Raw genomic sequence first — 18,276 nt, 5'->3', positions numbered from 1 at the left:
AGTAGTAGATGCTTGGAACAAACTTCCAGCAGACGTGGTTGGTAAATCCACAGTAACTGAATTTAAACATGCCTGGGATAAACATATACCCATCCTAAGATAAAATACTGGAAATAGAAGAAGGGCATGAGGTCTTTTTCTGACAACAATCTTCTATGTTTCTAAGCCCCTCTGATCATTTTGCAATATCCTAGGACAGTGATGGTGAACTTTTTTTTGGCTCGGGTGGCAAAAGGGTGTGGATGCCCACACCCATAATGCAATGCCCTCCCCCCACCTCACGTGCACAGAACTCCCCACACTGCCTCCACTCATGTGCGCACACACCTGCACTGCCCCAGGTCTCACTGAAGCCTCCAGACTTCCAGCTGGCCTGTTGGGCAACTGGACGTCTGGAGCCCCGGAAAGCCTGGGGACAGCAAATAAACAGCCCAACACGCCAACCGGAGGTTCAGAAACAAATTTCCAGTTGGCTACTTGTGCCATGTCTACCATCGGTTCACCATCACTATCCTAGGAGAACATGAAGGATCCCAATTGCAACTGCTTCACTGATATCTATGAAGGCTTCATGGCCCTTCACAATGCCTTCACAATGTCCTGGGGGTAGAGGGGTTCATTTTCCATTTTATAATGCTCTTTCCACTGAGTTTCAAGGGATCACCTTCAACAACTTGTCATGTCAGTAAAACCATCTGTGTTTATTATCTATTTATCAGTGATGGGCAAGGTCCTCTATAGCAGTGTTTCCCAACCTTGGCAACTTGAAGATATTTGGACTTCAACTCCCAGAATTTTCCAGCCAGCATTCGCTGGCTGGGGAATTCTGGGAGTTGAAGTCCAAATATCTTCAAGTTGCCAAGGTTGGGACAGTGGGGTTAATCTTGAATATGAGGATTGGCAGTCTCCAATTGTAGTGGCTTCATAGCAATAGCACTTAGACTTATATACTGCTTTCACAGCCCTCTCTAAGTGGTTTACCGAGTTGGCATGTTTTCCCCAACAATCTGGGTCCTCATTTTACCCACCTTGGAAGGATGGACGGCAAGAGTCAACCTTGAACCTGGTGAGATTTGAACTGTTGGCAGCCGGCAGTCAGCGGAATTAGCCTGCAGTATTCCATTCTAACCACTGTGCCACCACAGCTGTTGACTTAGAGGAGACTTAGACTTAAAGGAGATTTTGTTTCAAGTCTGCTTGATCACCAAAACCACTGGATCACTTTGAACCCATCACTTAAGGTTAACCTGACCCCTTCATTACAGGGTTTTTGTTGTGGGGATAACGTTAGAAGAAAATTCACTTAGACAGCAAAAAAATTTCAAAGAAAAAGTGAGAATTTAGAAAGAAGAAAGCAGATGTTATGAATTATAACAGAAAACCTGGCTTTCTTCCCATGAATTAAAGGATTGTTGTACCCAAGGTTGATTCCTGAAATCATGCATACTGACTTTGATTAGGGGTAACCATGGTCCTTGAACTAACTCCAATTAAAGTCTTACCTCTAGATAGCACACATTATTCAATTACTAATCTAAACAATAGTGTTTGACGGGTGATGTTGAGAGGCATCGAAAGCCAGAACCTAGAAAATTGAAGCAAACGGCTGAAAATAAGACATTTGGTTAGTGCAGAAATGGTGCATTTGATAAATGCTCAATTTAAATTATGACATCACAAACATATAATATTTTTCGGAGTATAAGACGCACTGGAGTATAAGATGCATCTTAGGTTTTTTAGGGAGGAAAATAGAGAAAAGAATCTGCTTATCAGGTATTCATGGCTAGCGAATCCTTAGTCTGGTCAGCTTCAGCCCATTATTTTATCCCCTGGTTAGGGCTTTAAAAAACTTTATTTGGAGAGAGTAACAGCGAAAGAGGTTGCAAGCCAGCAAGAGCTGGGAACATCATTAGCACCTGGAAAGAAACATTTGGAGCAAGTAGAACAATGGAAAACCCCCTGCAAAGACTTAGGGCTTGGAAAACATTCTTCGCAGAGAGTAACACTGAAAGAGCTTGCAAGCTGGTAAGAGCTGGGAACATCGTTAGCACCTGGTTAGGGCTGGAAAGAAACTTATTCGGAGCAAGTTAGAGCAATGAAAAAAACCTGCAAAGACTTAGGGCTTGGAAAACACTCTTTGCAGAGAGAAACAATGAAAGAGCCTGCAAGGTAAGAAATGGGAAGATCGTTAGCAGGTAGTTAGTGTTGGAGGGGCTGGAGAAGCTACATTCAGAGTAGTTAGCAGCTAGTTAGGGCTGGCGGGGAAGAAGCTACATTCAGAGTATAAGATGCACCCAAATTATCAGCATCTTTTAGGGAGGGAAAGGGTGCGTCTTATACTCCGAAAAATACGGTAGTTTAATTGTTCAAGAAAAAAGGCATGAATGGCACATGCCCAGAGCATTCGTCCCCTTAATAAGTGCATCTTCAATTGATGACTATTACAGATAAATCAGCAGAATAATTCTTTCATGGCCTTTCATTGTGATTTGAATTGATCTACTGGTCCTTATACATTGACCAGTAGAGATGTTTGTGCAACGTACTTGTCTGTGAACAAATTCTTTTCCAATTTCTTTATTCCCAGGATTATTCCGTGGAAGGAATGAGTGATTCCCTTCTGAATTTCCTTCAGCATCTCCGGGAATTTGGTCTGGTGTTTCAAAGAAAGGTACAGCACAGTAGGGGGATTGTATGAGGAGCTGAACCAGAGTTTTAAAAAACACAAATTGTCATGTGTTAGAGGTATTAAGGACTTCTTCAAGGATCTTGTGAGGCTAAAATGGTAGGTTTGTCTTCCGAAAGATGAATTGTCAAGACAGCTCTGAAGTTACCGCCAACTTGTTTGCCAATGTCTTTCCTTCTTCCTTTGCAGAGAAAATCCAGGCGTTACTATCCCACCCGCTTAGCTATTAATCTTTCCTCCGGCATCTCAGGTACCACCGTGGATAGCCATAACCAAGGCTTCATCGTGGTGGAGACCAACTACAGGATCTATGCATACACAGGTCTGAAACCACACCAATTTCTAGTCCATCCCACTTCTTCTAATTCATAATTGAGAATCAGTGATCCTCAACCCATTTTATGTGTGTGTGTGTGTATAACATTTTTGCTAATAATGAAAAAAAAGGGAGGCTAGTATAGATCTATTTCGGGCTTATTTGCCTTCAACAGGTAGCCATACCCTTACTGGGATTTGAACCTGGGGCCTCTGCCTTATAAGGCAGAGACCTTAGCCATTAGACTACAGGCTCATCTCCTGTATCAGCTTGTACCAGGGAAGAGTTATGTGTGGTTTTTTTGTCGAGTCACCCTGGTATATTGAATACAGTAATCACTCGTTTTTCACGGGGGATGCGCTCCAAGATCACCCACGAAAAACGAATTTCCATAAAATAGAAGAAAGATATTTTTTAATGTATTTAACAAGTATTTGGACTCTTAAAACCCTCCCTGTATTGTTGACAACCCACCGCTGCTGACCGCTGCGAGAGACCGGCTTCTCTCAGCAGTCAGCAGTGGTGGTAGCGGCTTTCCTGTAGTCAGGCGGCGGTGGATGACCTTCAGAGAGTGGAGAAACATCCATGAACCAAGACAAGCTGAGCCTTCCTCCGTGACGCGTGGGCTGAAGGAAGCCGCCACTGCAGTCGTCCCCGCCCCCCAAACTATCCCTGCCCTGGCGTTCTAAGCCATAAGATTCCTTTGAAAAAAACGTGAAGTAGCGAATCCGCGAAACATGAATCACAAAGTAGCGAGAGATTACTATATATATATATAAAATTTCATGGTTGTATAACAGAAAACAGCTGAGATTTTGCTTTACTAATTGGAGGAAAGAGTATTTAGCCAGGATTACTTTCTTTTATGTTACATAGGACAATATTTCTGAAATTGTCTGCTATTCTAATATAATTTTTAAAAAATGAATTGGAAAAAACCCGGGGTCCACCCAATTAAATGCACCCTTTCCTAGGTTTTTGTCTTTAAGAGCAGGGTAGTTTCCATTCGTTTTTTTTTTTGGGGGGGGGGGGGGGGACTTACCTTCCATCGCTTTAAAAGGTATCTTTTAGATTAAACTTTGTACCAAAAGATGTAATCCAAAGTTAAGTATTAATTTGTTCCCTTGGATTGTGTGTGCGTGTGAGATGTTGAGGAATTCTGGGAGTTGTAGTGCACACACTGTCAGGCCGAAGCCATCGTTTGAGTTGGAGACTTCTGGCCTGCCACATATTATGCATTAAGCTGTATTAGTGCTGTGGGAATTTGGGAGGGGCTGCTGCATGAGGGATGTAGAGAGTAAGCCATAACAAATTCCTTCTAGATTCTCAAGGTCATCCTTTGTTTGACACCTGCCCAGAAGTTGATAGGAGTAACTGATACGTTGGCATGGAGGAGACTGGTCAACGTGATGGACTTGTGGGTGGGGAACGAGGGAATGAACATTAAATTGGGTGGAGAAACCCACGGGACTTCAGCTTCGAGTTTCTCACAGATGTGCTAACATGGCTCTGTTAATAAATGGGAACCAGGAGGAAGTCTATGCCTCAGACTCTGATTTAATTTCAGATGCTATTTCAAACCTGTACACACATCTTAAAATGGCCAAAGTTGAGAAACACCAGTCTATTTAAAGGACACCAGGCTGGGGAAGGCTGCTCACGTGTTTTAAAGCAGGGTTTCTGAGAACTCAGCCACGTTAGGTTGTGTGGACTTCAACTCCCAGAATTCCTTGCCTCGGCCACCCTGGCTGGGGAAATCTGGGAGTTGTAGTTCACACATGTTAAAATGGCCACGGTTGAGAAACACCAATCTATTTAAAGGACACCAGGCTGGGGAAGGCTGCTCATGTGTTTTAAACCAGAGTTTCTGAAAGCTCAGCCATGTTAGGATGTGTGGACTTCAACTCCCAGAATTCCTTGCCTCAGCTACGCTGGCTGAGGAAATGTGGGAGTTGTAGTCCATGCATCTTAAAATGGCTGAGCTTGAGAAACATTTTTTTAAAAATGTTGCATTTCCCTCTCTCTCTTTTCTTACTTCCAGATTCAGAACTACAAATTGCACTAATTGCCCTCTTCTCTGAGATGCTGTATCGCTTCCCTAACTTGGTGGTGGCGCAAGTCACCCGCGAGAGCACACAGCAGGCCATTGCCAATGGGATCACAGCCGATCAGGTGAGGATAGGTTTAAAGGGGACTTTGGAGTCGTGCTCTGCTTCCCTCGGTTGGGTGGGTGGGGATTTAAACTTTAAATGGCGAAGTCCCAAATTTGCCAAGGTTCATTATCCTCTTTTGCTACAGATCATTCACTTCCTACGGACAAGAGCTCATGCGGTGATGCTGAAACAGGTGAGGAAATGGTTACAACCGGGGTGGCGCAGTGGTTAGAGTGCAGCACTGCAGGCTATTTCAGCTAACTGCTAGCTGTAGTTCAGCAGTTCAAATCTCACCACCAGCTAAGGTTGACTCAGCCTTCCATCCTTCCGAGGTGGGTAAAATGAGGACCCAGATTGTTGGGGGCAATAGGCTGATTCTGTAAACTGCTTAGAGAGGGCTGTAAAAGCACTATGAAGCAGTATATTTATTTATTTTTATTTATTTATTTATTGGATTTGTATGCCGCCCCTCTCCGCAGATTCGGGGCGGCTAACAACAACAATAAAACAGTATATAACAAAATCTAATACTAAAAACAGTTAAAAGCCCATTATATAAAAACCAATCATACATACAGACATACCATGCATAAAATTGTAAAGGCCTAGAGAGAAAGTATATCTCAGTTCCCCCATGCCTGGCGGCAGAGTTTTAAGCAACTTTCGAAAGGCAAGGAGGGTGGGGGCAATTCTAATCTCTGGGGGGAGTTGGTTCCAGAGAGCCAGGGCCGCCACAGAGAAGGCGTAAATGCTGTTGATATTGCTACAGGAGATGAAGGGAGAGGACACCTGGGGGAGATTATGGCATCTAAGAAAAACTTTGCCCTTTGTAAGAGTTTTTTTACTGTTTAATAAAGCTGGTTCAATATTTATGCTATCTTAAGAAACACAGGACCTAAGCCATCCCAAACGGCATCCCCAGAACCCCAAAATTACCACAAGTTATTTTTTTTCAAAATGGTCTTCTGTTAATTTAAAAGTTGAACCATTATTTTTTTAAATTTGTAAAATGTATTGCCCGTCCATGTTTTCACAAGATAAATCTGGGTGGCTTACAATCTTAAGAAAAATAAACATATACAAAATCTAAAAGGTATAAATGAAACACTGTAAATATCAATGAAATTATGCATAAAAAAAGATTGCTAAATCTTCTGGGGAGAAAGCCCAATACTGGGCTTAACACTGATCCCAAATATGAAATATGAATTAAAACAGCGGTCTTGAACCTTTCCGGCTTGGTACCCTGTGCAGAGGGGAAGGTTCTATGCAAGTGGCGGGTGTGCACACAATTCCATTTGTGCAAGTGTTCGTACCCACCAAATGTCAGAGTTCCAAATAGCATCCAAAATTCAAAAGTCCAAGACACGGATTTCCTCAAAATTCCTATTTATTAGCAGAGCCATGTTGTCACATCTGTGAGAAACCTGAATCTAAAGCCACAAGGGTTTATCCACCCAGTTTAAAGTTAATTCCCTTGCTCCCACACCCACAAGTTCATCACGTTGATTGACCATTCATCTTCTGCCAACATGTCCGTTACTTCCAGGCAAGTACTAAACAAAGGATGACCTTGAGAATCTAGAAGGAATTTTCTTATGTCTACTGTTCTGTCTAGACGAGCCACCGACAGTAACTAAGGATCACACACACTCCACAGATAGCATATAAATGACATATATTGATTAAAAAACGTCAAGGCATAAAATGGTTAGTAGTCCAACATATATCTTAGTTCATTCTTGCACTGTTCCCATTCTAAGGACTTCCAGATAACAATAGTTCTGGGCCCGAAGCCAAAGAGTCATTAAGGATTTCACTTTGAAGTGATTCTGTCGAATAAACTAACTCACACATCTGTGTACCCACTCCGAAGATGCAGATTTCATGGTTTTAAAACTGTCTTTGAGGCACAAATACTCTTGAAACTCCAGAGCTCACATCTGGCCGTAATAGAATGGTTGCTCGTCACACTCACTATTCACCAAACTGTCCCTTATATAGTGACAAGGCATGGCCAAGTGTTCCATAGAGCTACTGTTCTGTCAGGCTCTCTGGTACACTCCTCCCCAAAATTCACAGGTACAAATTTCAGACATACACACGTTTGAAAATTCAAACAATGTTCTTTATAATGAAAATTCACTTAAACTAAGCCCTCTTTTGCTATAGCAAAGAGCACAGGTCTCCAAACAAACTGGTAATTTGTACAAGTCCCTTATCAGTTCTGTGATACTTAGCTTGCAGCTGTGAGGCAATTCATAGTCCTTTTTCTTTCACAAAGTGAAACACTTTGCTCTGGTTTAGTTTCAAAGCGGGGAAAAATTAGCACACAAAAGGTCAAAGTCAGGAAAGCAGTCATGAAACACATAATCCTCCACAATGGCCAAACCCACAGCTGCTCTTTATAGCAGCCTCACTAATTACCACAGCCCCACCCAACCACAGGTGGCCTCATTTTCTTTGATAATAATCTCTCAGTTGTTGTTGCCTATGCATCGCTCTCCGCATGCGTGGCTGTATCATTAACTCTTGTTCTGAATCCAAGAAGGAGCTAGATAATTGATCTCCTTCTGAGCTGTCTGTCACACTCTCCTCCTCCCTGTCACTCATGTCTTCTTGGTCAGAGGAGCCTTCATCAACAGATTCCACCGAGGGCAAAACAGGCCTGCAGCATGTGGATGTCTCCCCCACATCCACAGTCCTTGGGGCAGAAGCTGGGCCAGAGCTAACCACAACAGCTACTAATGCAAAGATCTCTTTCTTATCAGATACTCTGTCTGGTCATAGTTCTCCTCACCCTTGCGTCTTAACGGGCTCATCCTCAGATTCAGCCTCCTCCTCTTCACTCTCCCTCAACACCCACTCTGCAGGTGCCACAGTCTCTGGTTGGCTTTCCCTTTCTAACTCCTCATCCTCAGACTTGGGTTCCAAAAACACTGGTCTAGGACACCAATACGCATCGGTCTCTCAATCTATGAAATCCGTGATCAGCTGAGCAGGACGTGGACCAGCTACAACAGCTACATATCTAAATAATAATAATGATGATGATGATGATGATGCTACAACAGCTACATATCTAAATAATAATGATGATGATGATGTTGATGATGATAATAATAATAATAATAATAATAATAATAATAAATTTTATTGGATTTGTAAGCTGCCCCTCTCCGCAGACTCGGGGCGGCTAACAACAATAATAAACACAACATGTATAATCCAATAATAAAAAACAACTAAAAACCCCTATTATAAAACCAAACATACACACAAACATACCATGCATAACTTGTAATGGCCTAGGGGGAAGAGCTATCTCAACTCCCCCATGCCTGGTGGTATAAATGAGTCTTGAGTAGTTTACGAAAGACAGGGAGTGATGGGGCAGTTCTAATCTCCGGGGGGAGTTGGTTCCAGAGGGCCGGGGCCGCCACAGAGAAGGCTCTTCCCCTGGGGCCCGCCAAATGACATTGTTTAGTCGACGGGACCCGGAGAAGGCCAACTCTGTGGGACCTTATCGGTCGCTGGGATTCGTGCGGTAGCAGGCGGTTCCGGAGGTACTCTGGTCCATTGCCATGTAGGGCATATCCCTATATCCCTCATGCAACAGCTCTTCCCAAGTTCCCACAGCAAGAATACATTCTAAAGCATAAAGTGTGGCAATGGCTTCGGCCTGACACCAGATATGAGAAGGGAGCTTCGCAAGTGAGCACAAACTCCCACTGCTCGTGTGAGGGAAGCTTGTGCACAGATGTGCTTCTATTATGCTTTTTGCGGCCTAGTTTATGAACAGGCCTCATGGCTCAGTAGTGGGCCATAGCCCCGAGATTGTGCATCCCTGGATTAAAAAGTTGAGGGAAAATACGGGTTGGTCATTTCTTTTTCTTTCTTTTTAAAAAAATATTTTTTATTATTTTTCAAAAAAGACAAAGACAAACGTCATTAAACATTTAAGGAGCTACCATTGCTCTGCTTGTCGTGGAAGGCTAACTAATACAAAAATATAAAACCCTAACTATTGTCAGACCAATACAGAAATGTCACACATGCACATTACATTCTTGTTAAATTTAACTCTATATTCTTTATGTTAATTATGTTAGTTAAATTTCTTTATCTATAAAATATCATGTACTTATTCAAAAAGATAGAATATAAAAAATACAAGGAAATATAATATAGAAACATAGAAGACTGACGGCAGAAAAAGACCTCGTGGTCCATCTAGTCTGCCCTTATACTATTTCCTGTATTTTATCTTACAATGGATATATGTTTATGCCAGGCATGTTTAAATTCAGTTACTGTGGATTTACCAACCATGTCTGCTGGAAGTTTGTTCCAAGGATCTACTACTCTTTCAGTAAAATAATATTTTCTCATGTTGCTTTTGATCTTTCCCCCAACTAACTTCAGATTGTGTCCCCTTGTTCTTGTGTTCACTTTCCTATTAAAAACACTTCCCTCTTGAACCTTATTTAACCGTTCTAACTTTATCACATTATAAAGGAAAAAAGAACAAAAATTCTATGTTTATATTGTTTTTAAACTAATTCACTCTATCTTATAAATCTTAAAATAATTATAAATTCTTACTTATTTAATTTTTAATACTATTTTTAAAATTCCACCAGTCATATACTTTATCCCATATTTTATAAAATTCTGTTTCGGCTTGATTGTTCAAACGTTTTGTCATCATATCTAGTTCTGCACATTCTATAATTTTCTACATCTTTTGGTATTACCTTTTCTTTCCATTTCTGCGCAAATGTAATTTGTGCCGCAACCAATATATGTACAGTGTTCCCTCGATTTTCGCGGGTTCAAACTTCGCGAAATGTCTATACCACGGTTTTTCAAAAATATTAATTAAAAAATACTTTGCGGGTTTTTCCCCTATAACACGGTTTTTCCCGCCCGATGACGTCATATGTCATCACCAAACTTTCGTCTGCCTTTAATATTTTTTTTTAATAAACTTTCATAAATAAACATGGTGAGTAATAATCTAAATGGTTGGTAAGGGGATGGAAAATTGCAATTTAGGGGTTTAAAGTGTTAAGGGAAGGCTTGTGATACTGTCCACAGCCAAAAATAGTGTATTTACTTCTGCATCTCTACTTCGCGGAAATTCGACTTTCGCGGGCGGTCTTGGAACGCATCCCCCGCGAAAGTCGAGGGAACATTGTATTATTAAATAGTAAATTTCTTTTTTATACTTTGTATTTGAAATGCCCAATAGGAAGAATTCAGGAGATTTTTTAATCTTCCCCTTTGTTATTTCATTTATCCATTTCTCTACTTTGTTCCAAAAGTTTTTAGCCTCAGGACATGTCCACCATGTATGGTAATATGTGCCAGTTTCTTTTTTGCATTTCCAACAAACCGGTGACACTGTCGGAAACATTTTAGAAATTCTATCTTTTTCTTTGCTTGTTAGCACATAGATATTTTGTGGTCTCTTAACATTTCCACTCTCCTCCCCACAGACCCCTGTGCTTCCCCCCACCATCACAGATCAGATCCGGCTGTGGGAGTTGGAACGGGACAGACTGCGCTTTTCTGAAGGTGAGCCTCTCTGAGAAATGGCACGGATGGTCAGGAGAGGAAGCAATAACCATGAGAAGAATTTAATAGGAGGTCAAACTAGGTCAATTATAGCTTATACAGTGTTCCCTCGCTTTTCACGGCGGATGCGTTCCGAGACCGCCCACGGAAGTCGAATTTCCGCGAAGTAGAGATGCGGAATTAAATACACTATTTTTGGCTATGAACAGTATCACAAGCCTTCCCTTAACACTTTAAACCCCTGAACTGCAATTTTCCATTCCCTTAGCAACTATTCACCATGTTTATTTATTAAAGTTTATTTTAAAAAAATTATTAAAGGCAGACGAAAGTTTGGCGATGACATATGACCCAGGGGAAGAGCCTTCTCTGTGGCGGCCCCAGCCCTCTGGAACCAACTCCCCCCAGAGATTAGAATTGCCCCCACCCTCCTTGCCTTTCGTAAGCTACTTAAAACCCACCTCTGCCGCCAGGCATGGAGGAATTAAGACTTCTTCTCCCCCTAGGCCGTTACAATTGTATGCATGGTATGTTTGTATGTATGTTTGGTTTTATATATTAAGGGTTTTTAATTTGCTTTTAGTATTGGATTATTATTGTATATTGTTCATGATTGTTGTTAGCTGCCCCGGGTTTTCGGAGAGGGGTGGCATATAAATCCAGTAAAACTTGAAACTAGATTGACGGCAGAAAAAGACCTCATGGTCCATCTAGTCCAGAGGTCTTAAACCCAGGCCACTTTAAGACTTGTGGACTTCAACCCCCAGAATTCCTCAGCCAACTTTGCTGAGGTGAGGTGTTGAGCTTTGCTGGCTGAAGAATTCTGGGAGTTGAAGTCCACAAGTTTTAAAGTGCCCCAGGTTTGAGACCCCTGATCTAGTCTGTCCTTATAGTATTTCTTATACTTTTGGGGCCATTTTTCGCTCTCCCCGTGCTTTAGGAGGCTTCCCTGAACCCTGGAGATGGCAAAGTTCGTTTCTCAACTTCCAGTTGGCCCATTTTGGCCATTTTTTGCTCTCCTGAAGCTTTAGGAGGCTTTTCTAAACCCTGGGGAGAGGGAAAAACAGCTCAACGGGCCTACCGGAAGTCCAGAGGCTTCAGTGAGGCCTGTGTGCATATGTGGGGGGGAGGGGATTATCCATAAGGAGTTGGGTAGCATACAAATCCCAATAATAAATAAATAATTGTGCACATGTGCAGGGGGGCAGCGGTGTGTGTTTGTGCAGTGGGGGAGGGCATTATACAGTGGTACCTCATCATACGAACTTAATTGGTTCCAGGAGGAGGTTCGTAAGGTGAAAAGTTCGTAAGATGAAACAATGTTTCCCATAGGAATCAATGTAAAAGCAAATAATGCTTGCAAATCCTTCAGGAAAATCCCAAACTTTAGAAGGGAGGCGAACAGAGGGCAGGGAGGAGCAGTTAAAGGGGGTGGGGGGAAGAAGCAAGGCTAGGCTAAAGGGTGAGTGGGAAGGAAGAAAGGCAAGGGGGGCACCGTTTCAGTGCCTTTGCAAGCACATTGTTCTCTGCAAAATCTTTCCTCCTCCAAGCCGCCCCTCCCTTTTCTTTCTTCAAAAGACACCGTTTCAGTGCCTCTGCAAGCATGTTGTTCTCTGCAAAATCTTTCCTCCTCCAAGCCGCCCCTCCCTTTTCTTTTTTCAAAAGACACCCTTTCAGTGCCTTTGCAAGCACGTTGTTCTCTGCAAAATCTTTCCTCCTCCAAGCCGCCCCTCCCTTTTCTTTCTTCAAAAAAGGGGAAAAAAAGAAACCCCTTCATCCCAGCAGCAGCGGCTTGGGTTCGTAAGGTGAAAATAGTTCGGAAGAAGAGGCAAAAAAATCTTAAACACCGGGTTCGTATCTTGAAAAGTTCATTAGAAGAGGCGTTCGTAAGATGAGGTACCACTGTATTATAGGTGTGAGCATGAGCGGACGATATCGCACAGGATATCGCGCCTGCACGCACCCAAGCCAAAAAAGGGTTCGCCATCACTGCCTTACTTCTTCCATCCTTATTTCTCTTTTGCCACATATTGCTGCCACTGCTTTTTTTTCCACACCAGTCTCTTCCTATTTCTCCACGCCATTTCTCCTTGCATACCCTTCCTGTTCATCTCTTCCTGTTCATGTGGATTTGCAGCTGGCTGAAGCGTAGACATCAGAGAGTTATTGTTAATGGCGAGTATTCTGAGCAGGGACAGGTTACAAGCAGTGTGCCACAAGGGTCTGTTCTGGGTGCTATTCTTTTTAATATGTTTGTGAGTGACATAGGGGAAGGTTTGGTAGGGAAGGTTTGCCTATTTGCCGATGACTCTAAAGTGTGCAATAGGGTTGATATTCCTGGAGGCGTCTGTAATATGGTAAATGATTTAGCTTTACTAGATAAATGGTCAAAGCAATGGAAACTGCAGTTTAATGTTTCCAAATGTAAAATAATGCACTTGGGGAAAAGGAATCCTCAATCGGAGTATTGTATTGGCAGTTCTGTGTTAGCAAAAACTTCAGAAGAGAAGGATTTAGGGGTTGTGATTTCTGACAGTCTCAAAACGGGTGAGCAGTGTGGTCGGGCGGTAGGAAAAGCAAGTAGGATGCTTGGCTGCATAGCTAGAGGTATAACAAGCAGGAAGAGGGAGATTGTGATCCCGCTATATAGAGTGTTAGTGAGACCACATTTGGAATACTGTGTTCAGTTCTGGAGACCTCACCTACAAAAAGATATTGACAAAATTGAACGGGTCCAAGGGCGGGTTACAAAAATGGTGGAAAGTCTTAAGCATAAAACTTATCAGGAAAGATTTAATGAACTCAATCTGTATAGTCTGGAGACCAGAAGGAAAAGGGGGGACATGATCGAAACATTTAAATATGCTAAAGGGTTAAATAAGGTTCAGGAGGGAAGTGTTTTTAATAGGAAAGTGAACACAAGAACAAGGGGACACAATCTGAAGTTAGTTGGAAAGATCAGAAGCAGCGTGAGAAAATATTACTTAATGAAAGAGTAGTAGATCCTTGGAACAAACTTCCAGCAGCCGTGGTTGGTAAATCCACAGTAACTGAATTTAAACATGCTTGGGATAAACATATATCCATCCTAAGATAAAATACAGGAAATAGTATAAGGGCAGACTAGATGGACTATGAGGTCTTTTTCTGCCATCAATCTTCTATGTTTCTATCTCTTTCCCACAGGTGTCCTCTACAACCAGTTCTTATCCCAGGTGGACTTTGAGCTGCTCCGTGACCATGCCAAGGAACTTGGAGTCCTCGTTTTTGAGAACCCAGTCAAGCGTCTCATGGTGGTGACACCGGCCGGCCACTCGGACGTCAAACGCTTCTGGAAGCGTCAGAAACACAGTTCCTGAAGACATTGATTGCGCTCCGTGTTCTTCCGATCATGCTTGTTGGAAAGGGGACCAAACAGAAAGGCAGGAATATCTTTCCTCCCGTTTACTTGGAGTTGGGTGCAAGACATGTGGAGAGAAGGAAAACGCGCATGGCTGACTGATTATCCCTCTTCAGCCAAAAAGAGATTCAAAACTTGTTTTTTTTAAAAAGAACAAAAAAGGTCATTGGTGTCACCTTTCCATCAATTGTCTTTGGAAGGAATGACCCCCAAACTTGGACAACATGGCACTGAAATTGGTTAGAAGTCCAGTGAAATGCTTTGAGAAAATAGAACTAGCAGGGGCAAAGCCATCTCACTAAACTAAAGACCAAGGAAGTTTGTCGGTGGAAAATTACTAAAGTTGAGAGGATCTTCCCTGCGTGGTTGAATACTGAATCTTCAAGGTGCCAGAGAGTTCCAGTATCAAACGGTCTACAACTTTGCGCCAACCTACTATTTAGGCCCTTGCTGCCATCCTCCTGTCTGGGGAATGATAGAAATTGGAGCCCAGCACATCTGGAATGCAACACGTTGAAGAAGGGTGTCAAAACAAAGTGTTAAGCAATTACCATTTTTAGTCTTTAAATGGTTTGACTCTCATTTCAAGGGGTCCAGGAAGAAGAGACTTTCATTTTAGTTTTATAGTAACAAAGCACAGCTTACGTTCAGGTTGCCTTGTTCTAATAAGACATGAGTTTTTATAGGAAGTGATTCAAGGTGTTTTTCTATCCCTGTGTGAATGAAGATAAATCTCTATGCAGAAACTGGGTTTACACATTGCACTAACCCGTATTGTGATTAGTTTGGCCCTAACATAATGTGTTCAGCACACCAAATCACCCTATCTTGATCTGGTGATTTGCCTAATTTGATATGCCATCATGGGGTTGCCATTTGTTGTTGTTTTAAAAAAAAACCAGTGCCAATTGCTCTGATGTTTCACCGTTGACTCAACACTGTAACTCCAGCATGAAGATGCTGTGGTTTCTTCTATCTGTGAGGGAGACTTCTGTTGAAGTCAAGCAGATAACCTGTTCACCAATCTGTCCTATGTTGGTGAACTTACCTAATCTTGTACGCACATTTGAAACCTCTGTTGCGATGGGCAGGTCAAGTCAACAGATTCCTCATTCCAGCTTTTTTTAATCTGAAATTCAGATGTTGGATTAAAACTAGCTGAGAAGTAGTGGAAATATCTTCAGTTTTTATTCTTCATCCTAAATTTGGCATCTCCAAACATTGCAAAGGGAAAGGTGTATTTTATACTTGGGAAGCTGCGCTGGGTGGCTTATGGGTGATTGTAAAGAGGAAATGGGAATCTTTTATGTACATCAAACAGATAAAAATGATTTTTTTTTAAAAAAAAATAAATAAATAAAAATAAAGCACCTTGGGTGTATCCCTGTACTTGGAGGATCTATCATTCTAAAGTAAAGAATAAGGCAAGAAAATGTGGTAATTGCTAGAGATGAATAATCCAGAGGTTCTCATTCCTGACTGCTAATAAAATTCTTATTTATCTCTGGTTCTCAGAGATACAGGTTTTATATCACTGAAAGGGAATTCTTTCCTCAATCTGAGGTTTGCCAGGTTGCTTTAGCAAATTTTTCCTATTGTGATAAAAACTTACAATAACTTTATATAAACTTCCCTGTCCATCCACTGTAGGAAATGTTCCCAGGTAGGCCAAATGTCCCCTCACTTCCTTGATTGGCCAGAATGTGGGGATTTATTTATTTATTTATTTATTTGAATAGTGAATAGAATTCACTATTCTATTAGTTAGAATTGTGAATTGTGTTCTGCTGTCCATCAGTCCTTCTGATATGATCTACCTTGAGCCTAAGGCCACCATCATGGGCCACCCTGGGGAAATTAAGCAAGGAAGGTGGTGATATGAAAGGCAGCTGGGTCTAGTGATTAAAGCACCAGGCTATAAACCTGGAGACTCTTGAGTTCTACCCTAGCCATGAAAACCAGTTGGATGACTTTGAGCTAATCATCCTAGAAGCTTCATCATTTCTGAATGGTCTTGCAGCCCATCTGCCTTACCAAATTCAGCAGTCCATTTGCATTTGAAAGACAAAGGCCATTCTTTTGAAGATAGCAAAGTCCATAATCTGGATAGAGAAGACCACTGTTTTGAAAGATGTGCCAAATAGGCTATCTATATTAAAATTGAAGAGACCTCCTTCGACAGGATTGTCTTTTCTACAGTAGGTAGAAGTTATTTGTGTGTCTATTGATGGCCAATTTGTCACAGTGCGAGGGTCCCAGGAATTCTCTAGAGTTTTTGGACTCGGCTTGGTCTAGGATGGTCACCGTTTCTCAACTGAAATTATGGTTAAGTCCATAAATTGTGAAATTAATGAGTTTTCATCATGCCCTTTGACTGGCACTCTGACAAATCAGCCATTTGTTTGCAAGAAAACAACCAAGCTCAGAGAGGACCAAGGATTCCTCATTTCAATTCTGAGCTACAACTATTCTCCTTTAAAGTAGAATAATTTGACCCAGGTCACTTATACCACAACTGGGAATGCTGGGTTGATTTGCTCCATTGGTTTCTTTTCCTGGCTGACCGTGGTAGCCTCAGGAGTCTTCTCCAAGATTAAAATTCAAAGGTGTCAATACTTCCCATCTTGCTTCTTTAAATTACAACTTTTGCTTCCCTAGAGTGCCACAGGGAATACCATAATTAATTCTTCTCACCCAAACGCACAAGACTGCTTACCTAAAGGGTTTATAGGGTTCAATGTACTACCATTGACCTGGTTGATGGCAGACATTGAAGAATGTCTGGGAAGAGAGCCAACTGACCTAATGTTGGCTGTACACATGTCAGAGGTGCATTTGTAAGGTGCCACCTCTCACCAGTACGCCAACATTTTTTGCTGAAGTCTTAATAACAACAACAGATTTGGAAGGGACCTTGGAGGTCTTCTAGTCCAAACCTCTGCTTAGGCAGGAAACCCTACTTCAGACAGATGGTTATCCAACATCTTCTTAAAAACTTCCAGTGTTGGAGCATTCACAATTTCTGGAGGCAAGCTGTTACACTGAGTAATTGTTCTAACTGCCGGGAAATTTCTCCTTAGTTCTAAGTTATTTCTCTTCTTGTTTAGTTTCCGTCCATTGCTTCTTGTTCTACCCTCGGGTGCTTTGGAAAATAGGTTGACTCCTTCTTTGTGGCAACCCCTAAGATATTGGAACACTGCTATCTTGTCTCCCCTGGTCCTTCTTTTCATTAAACTAGCCATGCCCAGTTCTTGCAACTGTTCTTCATATGTTTTAGCCTCCAGTCCCCTAATCATCTTTGTTGCTCTTCTCTGCACTTTTTCTAGAGTCTCAACAGCCTTTTTGCATCATGGCAACCAAAACTGAATGCAGTATTCCAAGTATGGCTTTACCAAAGCCTTATAAAGTGGTATTAAACACTATGTGATCTTGATTCTATCCTTCTGTTAATGCAGCCTAGAACTGTGCTGGCTTTTTTGGCAGCTGCTGCACACTGCTGGCTCATATTTAAATGGTTGTCCACTAGGATTCCAAGATCCCTCTCACAATTACTACTTTTGGGGCCATGTACCACATATACTTTACCTGTGCATTTTGCTTTTCTTGCCTAAATGTAGAATCTTACTTTTTTCACTATTGAATTTAATTTTGTTAGATAGTGTTCAGCCGGCATATGCCACGCACCTTCAATTAAAGGGAATTTGAGCCAAGCAGACACACACACACGAGAGAATGAAATTAAATGTTTTTTATCCAAACAAAAAAGAAGCAAAACTCCCTTTTAAACTTCAAAGGGATTTCTTGTACAAACAAGGCACTCTTGAATACAGACAGATAACAGAGTCCAAGCAATAAACCAGTAACTATGAAGTTCATCACAGCTACTGTTGTTCAAACGTGATAAACACTCACAATGTCTTTATATTCCAAAGTCCGGGAATCCAAACAAAGTCCTGAGCACAATCCAGAAACAGCAAGGTACAATCCAAACCAATATGATCAGGTAATCTTCCACACTGCGAGGCCTGCACACTGCCAATTTATCAGCAGCCCTAATTACTGGAGCCGCACCCAACCACAGGTGGCCTCTCTATCTCCTATAATATTTCTTAAGTTCTCTCCTATGCATAGTTCTAAG

The 18,276-nt window shown here is 41.8% G+C and overlaps 1 protein-coding gene across 2 annotated transcripts in view; it reads left to right on the top strand.

Moving 5' to 3' along the window:
- GTF2H4 (general transcription factor IIH subunit 4) overlaps positions 1 to 15,527 on the top strand; it is a 33,173-nt gene extending 17,646 nt beyond the window's left edge. For both annotated transcript variants that reach the window (XM_070737882.1, XM_070737883.1), the window contains exons 9-14: positions 2,591 to 2,674; positions 2,879 to 3,011; positions 5,047 to 5,177; positions 5,304 to 5,351; positions 10,660 to 10,738; positions 13,925 to 15,527. In XM_070737882.1, coding sequence (XP_070593983.1) covers positions 2,591 to 2,674; positions 2,879 to 3,011; positions 5,047 to 5,177; positions 5,304 to 5,351; positions 10,660 to 10,738; positions 13,925 to 14,097 — 648 coding nt within the window. In that variant the 3' untranslated portion in view covers positions 14,098 to 15,527. The remainder of the gene's footprint in view (positions 1 to 2,590; positions 2,675 to 2,878; positions 3,012 to 5,046; positions 5,178 to 5,303; positions 5,352 to 10,659; positions 10,739 to 13,924) is intronic.
- The last annotated feature ends 2,749 nt before the right edge of the window (positions 15,528 to 18,276 follow it).

Source organism: Erythrolamprus reginae, chromosome 2, assembly GCF_031021105.1.
Source record: "Erythrolamprus reginae isolate rEryReg1 chromosome 2, rEryReg1.hap1, whole genome shotgun sequence".
NCBI lineage: Eukaryota > Metazoa > Chordata > Lepidosauria > Squamata > Dipsadidae > Erythrolamprus > Erythrolamprus reginae.
This window is presented reverse-complemented; position numbering and strand designations above follow the sequence as displayed.